General features: G+C 62.7%; 2 protein-coding genes across 2 annotated transcripts; both read left to right on the top strand.

Annotated features, from left to right (window-relative positions):
* The first annotated feature begins 1,939 nt into the window (after window positions 1-1,939).
* LOC104018464 (avidin) lies at window positions 1,940-3,635 on the top strand. The gene is made up of 4 exons (XM_009471606.2): window positions 1,940-2,080; window positions 2,212-2,422; window positions 3,087-3,207; window positions 3,480-3,635. Exons 1-4 carry the CDS (start codon window positions 2,009-2,011, stop codon window positions 3,523-3,525), a joined length of 450 nt encoding a protein of 149 aa, XP_009469881.1. The 5' UTR covers window positions 1,940-2,008; the 3' UTR covers window positions 3,526-3,635.
* Window positions 3,636-3,961: 326 nt separating this feature from the next.
* LOC104018463 (avidin) lies at window positions 3,962-6,042 on the top strand. The gene is made up of 4 exons (XM_009471604.2): window positions 3,962-4,098; window positions 4,905-5,115; window positions 5,581-5,701; window positions 5,771-6,042. The coding sequence occupies exons 1-4, from the start codon at window positions 4,027-4,029 to the stop codon at window positions 5,802-5,804; spliced, it is 438 nt and encodes a 145-aa protein (XP_009469879.1). The 5' UTR covers window positions 3,962-4,026; the 3' UTR covers window positions 5,805-6,042.
* Window positions 6,043-7,426: the final 1,384 nt, after the last annotated feature.

Raw genomic sequence — 7,426 nt, 5'->3', positions numbered from 1 at the left:
AATCCTTGGTTACAGATATGATTTTCTCTAACAATTGCCTGTACTACTATTTTTCACAGCTCGCTCAATCCCAGCTTGAGCAGCAAATGTAATTATTCATTAACCCTTTCTCCTTATTATTCACTAACTCTTTCTTGACCCCTAACATTACAGGGGTTTAAACCTCAGCCCTGCCAACGAATAACTTCTTCAGCACTTTCTGCTGTGGACTTCTTCCCTGCCTGCCTGCTCCCCCTTGCCCTCTCCCTGTTGTGCTAGGGCTCAGGCGTTAGCACCGCAGGATTTAGCTGTGGTAATGATTGCCAGACCCAAGCCGCTTCACTGGCTGCCCTTTGGAGGGTACAAACCTCACGGAGGTCCCCCAGCTCTTGGCTTGTTTTACTGTTGACTTGGCTGAGGCTGGTCAAGAAATCTACCTCCTGCAGCACTGAGCTGGTCCCTGCACCTGCAGGATACGCCGCTGGGATGGGGATTGTTAAATACAGGAAAAATAAAGGTTATGGGCAGATAGCACCAATATTGTTTGTGTGACGCTAAAATAAACCTACGGCTGTAAATGAGCTGTGGGTTGCCATCAGCAGCGGTGCCAGCACGGAGACCTTGTGTTACCCATCCCCGTGCCCACCGGTAGCCATGGGATCCCTCCGTGAGCTCCCTCAACCCAGGTGATGGCAAGGGGATGGTGGCAAGGCGGTGATGGCGAGGGGGTGATGGCTGCCCCTCTTGTCCCCTGCAGCCTTCCCAGAGCAACCGTGCTCTTCATCAGGAACCACGGCCATGCTCTCGGTAGTGCCTGCCTGCTGAAAAAACAGCCAAAGCAAAGAGCAGCTGTGTGGGAAAAACATACCTGGTCGTGCAGTTGATTTCTAAGACAGAGGAAGGCCAACACTGGGGCAGGAGTTTCCCGCGGGCAGGCAGCTTTCTGGCCAGGGAGCTCCTGCGGGCAGGGGTGCGAGAGGGCTGTGGGTCTCCTGCAGAGAGGAGAGCGGGGCCTTGAGATGCCGGCAGCCTAAATGCAATGCTCCCCAGCCTGGGTAGCGATGAATTCTACTGTTGGAGAGCAATGGGGGTCAAATGGGAGATTAAAGGGAAAGCAAAATTTGGGAAGGATTTCTGAGGTGTTGCAAAGAGTTGCCTTGCTTCCATTTTAAGAAAAGGAGCACTTTTGGGTGAACAGGGCTCCATCAGCCCTTGCTGTGATGTCTGTGCAGTTAAAATACACATCTTTTAGGAGACTGCCTTGAAACTCACGGAGGAATGGGTGGGAAAATCTGGTGTGAACCGAGCCACTTCAGCCTCCCTGGCCAGCAACAACTATAACGTAAAGGGAATGATATAAGTACATACTTCAAGTTATTTAAGAATCCCTGTGTGAATACAATTTTTGTCAGCATTTAAAAGTGCCGTACAAGATATGCAGGCAATGTTCGTTTTTCATAAACAACATAATTTCCTTCCAACAAAAACCAGTTTGTCAAAAGAGCAGCAAGGCTTCATGCCAGCCCCAGGCGAGAGGAGACGGGGCGCTGTGTAGCCTGATCTGCGGCCACTTCAGTACCAGGGAGGGGAATGAAGCAAAGCCCCAGAAGGAGCCCGGTGCTGGCGGGGTTTGCAGGAGGATACCTGGTGAGGAGAAGCAGGGTGAGGCCGTGTGCTGTGGCTGATCCTGGGGCGCATTGGGTGGCAGAAGAGACAACAGCCCCCGAGAGGGGTTTTCCCTGGCTAAGCATCCATCCTGGCAGTCACTGACCTGCAGGGGCCAGGGCCTCCCCTGAGGTGCCAGGGAGGAGTGAGCAAAGAGGGACGGTTTCAGCAGGCTCTTCTGGCAATATCTGCCTCTCTAACGGCCGGGAACTGCAAATTGGGAAACACCCCGATTGCACAATGCTCTGGCCAGAGCTGCCACCTGCAGCCCTGGCAGCAATAAAAAGGCGGGAGAGCAGGCACATTGGCAGAGCCCTGCAAGGAGCACATCCCCGGGTACGCCAGCTGTCTGCCCGCTGCAGAGATGGTGCAAGTGACTCCCTTGCTCCTGATGCTCAGCCTGGCCCTGGTGACTCCCAGTCTCTCCTCAAGACAGGTAACGGCAGGGCTGGGGTGCACGGGGCAGGGTGGGCAGGAGGGCTGCGGCTCCGGCGGGTGCCCGCTCCTGCCTCCCTGCCCGCACCCGGGCTGTGCTGTGGCACCAACGCCGAGTCCCCTCCGCTCCAGTGCGTGCTGACCGGGAAGTGGACCAACGACCTGGGCTCCAGCATGACCATCGGGGCCGTGAATGGAAAAGGCGAGTTCACTGGCTCCTACCATACAGCTGTGACAGCCACCACAAACGAGCCCACGGTGTCACCACTGCAGGGGTCCCAGCACCGTACGAACCAGAAGGGCCAGCCCACCTTCGGCTTCACCGTCAACTGGAACTTTTCAGGTGCTTCTCCTTTCCCAGCCTCCTTGCAGCATCCCCAGACCTCCCCTGCCCTCCCTGGGATGTCTCTGATGCTTTTCTGCCCTCTCTGCAGCATCCTTGATGATCGCCCACCTTCCTCTGTGGTGTCCCCAATGCTTCCCCATCTCTGCAGCGTCCCCAGACCTCCCCTGCCCTCCCTGGGATGTCTCTGATGCTTTTCTGCCCTCCCTGCAGCATCCTTGATGATCCCCTGCCTTCCTCTGTGGTGTCCCCAATGCTTCCCCATCTCTGCAGTGTCCCCAGAGCTCCCCTGCCCTCCCTGTGGTGTCCTTGATGGTCCCCTCTCCTCCCCTGCAGTGTTCTTGATGGTCCCCTGCCTTCCCCTGCAGTGTCCCCAGTGCTGTCCCGTCCCCTGTGGTGTCCCTCATGCTCCCCCGCCCTTGACCCCAGGGCTCCTTGGCTGGTGTCATCTCCCAGTCCCAGCGCGCAGAGGGTGCGCTGGGGGCTGAAGCCCGCCACTGTCTGCCCATCTCCACATGAGACCCCCAGCCCTCTGACCCCCTCCTGCCTGCTTTCCCCATCACCGCTGTCCCCAAGGGCAGGGACAGCCTGGGTCTACTGCCCCCTGTGCTGGGGCAGGCTGCAGGGCCACATCTCGGCACTGACCCCCTCCCCGTCCCCTCAGACTCCATCACCGTCTTCACGGGCCAGTGCTTTGTGGACAAGAATGGAAAGGAGGTTTTGAAGACCATGTGGCTCCTGCGCTCACGTGTGGAGAACATGAAGGACGACTGGAAAGCCACCAGGTGAGCCCCCTGTCCCTGCCCCAGGCAGGTCCCCTGCGCATCCCTGGGGGGTCGGGGCTCTCCCACCCCGCAGTGCTCAGCGCCCGTCGGAGCTGCTGCCAGCGTGGGGGTGACGGGGGATGGGGTACTTGTGCACGGCCTCCCTGGGGGTCCTGCCACGGTGTAAATGCTGCTGGCGGGTGGGAGGGGGCGTTCAGCACGGGGAGGGTGCATTTGCCCTGTGCAAGGCTGCATGTCCCACCCTTATGTCTCCTCCCGCTCTGTCCCTGCAGGGTCGGCACCAACGTCTTCGTCCGCCTGCAGCCGCAGAAGGAGTGAGGGCGGCAGCGCGGGGTGTTCCCTGGCCGGCAGCGGTGCCGGAGATGCAGACCCCCCTCCTCCTGCCCCACCACCTGCTTCTCCCAATAAAGCTTTGCTGTAAACAACCACCTGGCTCCTGTTGTGTCGTGGCTCAGTGCCCACATTCCCCCGTCCCCGCCACGGCATCCCATGGCCTCTCCTGTCACCGTTCCCAATGCCCGGTGTGTGTCCCCTGCCGTGAATCCCCCCTTAGCCCGACCTCCTCTGTCGCAGCCCCCACTGCCCCGCCGTGCTCCCTCGGGATCCCTGCCTCGCCTGAGGGAGCAGGACCCCGCTCAGTCCGACACGGTGGCTGGTGGCCCGTCTCCCACCAGGGTGGCCTTTGGCAGGAGGCCCTGTGTGGGTGGCCGCTGCCCAGCCGCAGCTCCCTCCACTAGAAAAGGGGCCGAGCGGGTGCAGGGCAGCAGCACAGGCAGAGCCCGGGCACCACGCACGGCCGCCCCTGCCGCCGCTGCTGCCATGGGGAGCCTCAGCTGCTGCCTCCTGCTCGCCCTGGCCCTGCTCGGCCCCCGCGCCACTGCTGCCAGGAAGGTAAGGGCAGCCTGGGGGCAGCTCCCGGCCGGGGGGCTGCCCGCTCCTGCTCTGCCATGCCGTGACATGCCGTGCTGTCCTTAGGGTGCAGGGTGACTGGCCGAGGGGCTGCACACCCTGGCTCTGCCGTGCCGTGCCATGCCGTGCCATCCCTGGGGTGCAGCGTGAACCGCCAAGGGGCTGCCTGCTCTTGCTGTGCCATCTGGTGCCCTGACGTGCCATGCTGCGCTGTGCCTCCCTGTGCTTTGGCACAGTGTGTCATGCCATGCTGTGCTGGGCTGTGCCGTGCTATGCTGTGCCGTGCCATGCTATGCTGTGCCGTGCTGTGCTGTGCAGTGCTGTGCTGTGCCACCCCTGGAGCCCAGTGTGCACGGCTGAGTGTGTTGCACGCTTCCACTCCGCCGTGCCATGCTGTGCTGTGCCATCGCAGCACACAGCGTTTGTGTCCTCGGGGCTGCCTGCTCTCGCTGTGCTCTGCTGTGCCGTGCCATGCCAGGCTGTGCCATCCCAGGGTGCAGTGTGCACGACCGAGGGGGCTGCCAGCTCTGGCTGTGCTGTCCCCAGGGGGAGTGTTGGTCACCTCCCCCTGCTATAGGGGGTACCCGGCATCCCCAGCTCTGCACTGCCCTGCCACAGGAGGCAGAGGTGCTGGCCCGGGTTGTGCCCGTGCCACCGGTCCCAGCTGCCGTGCAGAGGGGCCGTGCCAGCCCCAGATACACGGGGCACATGTCCCACTGCCCGGGCAAGCTGGAGGGGGGCCATGGCTCGGCACTGCCCAAGGCACCGGCACAACCCCCGGTCCCCAGTGCAACCTGCAGGGCCTGTGGAGGAACGAGCTGGGCTCCAACATGACCCTCTCAGCCCTGGGCACGGCTGGGACCTTCTCGGGCTCCTATCACACTGCCGTGACGGCCACCAACAAGCAGATCCTGGTGTCACCTCTGCAAGGGGCCCAGCAGCACCCCGGTGACAAGGGGCACCCCACCTTCGGCTTCACCGTGCAGTGGCAGTTCGCAGGTACAGCAGCACCCGGCACAGCATCCCAGGGCAGCCATGGATCCCCTGCCCGTGACGGGAGCAGGGTGCCCCCCAGCTGGTCCCACATACCCGCCGTGGCACCCAGAGAAACCCTGGCTGTGGTCACAGACCAGCCATGCACATCGCTCCTGACATGGGACAGGGCGGGGGGAGGGCTGTCTGTCCAGGGTGGAAGGCAGGGATGTCTGTCTGTCTGTCTATCTGTCCGAGGGACACAGCAGGTATGGTGCCCATCTCTCTGTCCAGGCAAGGTGGAAGCCACCCATCTGGGCAATGAGGCAGGGAGGTCCATCTGTCTGTCCAGGGCATGTGTGGGGGGGGGTGTGTCTGTCTGTCTGTCTGTCTGTCTGTCTGTCTGTCTGTCTGCCAGGATCAGGTGCCCGAGGTTGCCCAGTCTGGAGGTGCAGGCTCTGAGCCCCTTCTGCCCCACTTGAACCCCACCAGACTCCACCACCGCCTTTGTGGGCCAGTGCTTCGTGGACCGCCGTGGGAAGGAGATGCTGGAGACCGTGTGGCTCCTGCGGGAAGAGGTCCCATCCCACAGGGATGCCTGGAAAGCCACCAGGTGAGTGCTGACCCTGCCCTCCTGCCCCACAGCCCTGCCTGCCCTGCTGCTGACACAGCTTCCCCGCAGGGTCGGCACCTCCGTCTTCACCCGCGTCAAGTGATGGGGATGGGGACGGGAGCTGCCTGCACCCTGCCTGCATGACCGAGGCTCTCTGCTGCCCTGCTCCCGAGCTGCGCTCCCGCCTGCTCCCAGCATCCTGGCTGGGAAACACACCCTCACCCTGCCCTGCTTCCTCCCAGTGCCTCCCAGCGCCTCCCAGCAGCCTACTGGTGGGCTCCCCCTTCCCAGAGCTTGCTGCCGCCACACCTGGAGCTGAATAAACCTTGCTCTGCCTGGCAGAGAGCCGTGCCCCGTCTGTCCCTGGGGTGCAAGAAGCCACTCTGTGGCCGTGGGCAGGGCAAGGTGGGGGGCGGGCGGTGTCTCGGGGAGGGCAGGGTGGTGTTTTGGGGGATGGGGAGGGACGGGGCTGGGGGACAAGGGGAGGACAGCAGCTGGGTAATCCCGCTTCCCAGGCATGGCTTCGGGCCTCGGCAGGTGCCTTCTTGACCGTGCGCCCATTCGGGGCCCCCGCAGGGGCTCTGCGGTGGGTGGCCCCAGGCAGCATCCCTGGCGTGGAGCAGCGGGACACCACACAGCCAGGGGTCGGGGTGAAGGCTGCGTGCAGGCAAGCCAGCACACTTGCCTGGCCTCATCCTGCATCTCTGCACCCCAGGCACCAGCGGGGAGAAGCTGTGCAGGCAGGGGGAGGCATGAAGGGCTTGAAGGAGGGTGCTGCCTGGGGCTGCAGGGCTGCTGGGGGAAGAGGCTGTTGGATGGGGCAGGGACTTTGGGGCAGCGAGCACACAGCAGCCTGGGAAAGTGTCAGGGCCTGTCCACCATCCTCTTGCTCTTCTGGTGTGCCCGCACTTCCCCAGCCTTCCTCAGCCTCTGCTCCGCTCCCTCCTCCCCTGCTGGGCTCTGGGGCTGCTCTCAGCCCCCACGGCTCCTGGAGAGGTCACGGAGCAGAGCCTATCCTGGGCATGCCTGTACCAGCCGAGCCCAACGGGCTGACACGCCCGGTGGTTCAGCTTTCAACGGGAAGCCACCCCTGCATCCTCATCCTCAACCCTGCACCCTCATCCTCACCCCTGCCTTCCACACGCAGCCCCGCAGTTCAGCCCCGCTGCACACTGCCATCCTTAGCACTGCCCTGACTACCCCGTGCTCTTTCTCACCCTCCCCAAACTCCCGCTGTGGCTGTCACCAGCAGCACGAGTGGGTCCCCAAACACTTCTCCAAACAGGCTGTAAGGTTAAAACCTTGGGACGCCCGCGGGAGTGGGAGGATGAGGCTGGGAGCCCTGGTGGGGGAAGGGGACGTGGGGCCATCGAGAGCCGTATGGGACCCCCGGGGAGCAAGACTTCCTTTCTGTCCTTTCATCACCCCCACGGCTGCAAATTCCCTGCCTCTTGGGGTCTCCTAAGAAGGCAGCCCACGCGACAGGAGACGATGGAAGCCTCCTGCCTGCTGAACAGGGGAAGGGAAACAGAAAGCAAAACCATAAGGTCTGCAGAAAGCCGGCACCGACAGTGTCACCGCCACCGCCCCCCACGCCACGCTGCCAGCTGTCCCAACCGTTCCCCATCCTGGCCCTGCTTCCCATCCGGCCCCGTCCCTGTTCCTTCAGGGGCTGTCCTGCTTCCCCACTCCGACAGCCCACCCTGGCCCGATCCTGCCCCGACC

The sequence above is a fragment of the Nipponia nippon genome, unplaced genomic scaffold (assembly GCF_047370975.1).
Source record: "Nipponia nippon isolate SJK-2023a ecotype South Korea unplaced genomic scaffold, ASM4737097v1 scaffold_40, whole genome shotgun sequence".
Taxonomy (NCBI): Eukaryota; Metazoa; Chordata; class Aves; order Pelecaniformes; family Threskiornithidae; genus Nipponia; species Nipponia nippon.
This window is presented reverse-complemented; position numbering and strand designations above follow the sequence as displayed.

Bases quoted from the DNA above. Each gene is read 5' to 3' on its own strand.
- LOC104018464 (XM_009471606.2), top strand. From the start codon at position 2,009: ATGGTGCAAGTGACTCCCTTGCTCCTGATGCTCAGCCTGGCCCTGGTG. The intron at 2,423-3,086 runs GTGCTTCTCCTT...CCGTCCCCTCAG, and splicing joins CGTCAACTGGAACTTTTCAG to ACTCCATCACCGTCTTCACG. The intron at 3,208-3,479 runs GTGAGCCCCCTG...CTGTCCCTGCAG, and splicing joins GACGACTGGAAAGCCACCAG to GGTCGGCACCAACGTCTTCG.
- LOC104018463 (XM_009471604.2), top strand. From the start codon at position 4,027: ATGGGGAGCCTCAGCTGCTGCCTCCTGCTCGCCCTGGCCCTGCTCGGC. The intron at 4,099-4,904 runs GTAAGGGCAGCC...CCCGGTCCCCAG, and splicing joins GCGCCACTGCTGCCAGGAAG to TGCAACCTGCAGGGCCTGTG. The intron at 5,702-5,770 runs GTGAGTGCTGAC...GCTTCCCCGCAG, and splicing joins GATGCCTGGAAAGCCACCAG to GGTCGGCACCTCCGTCTTCA.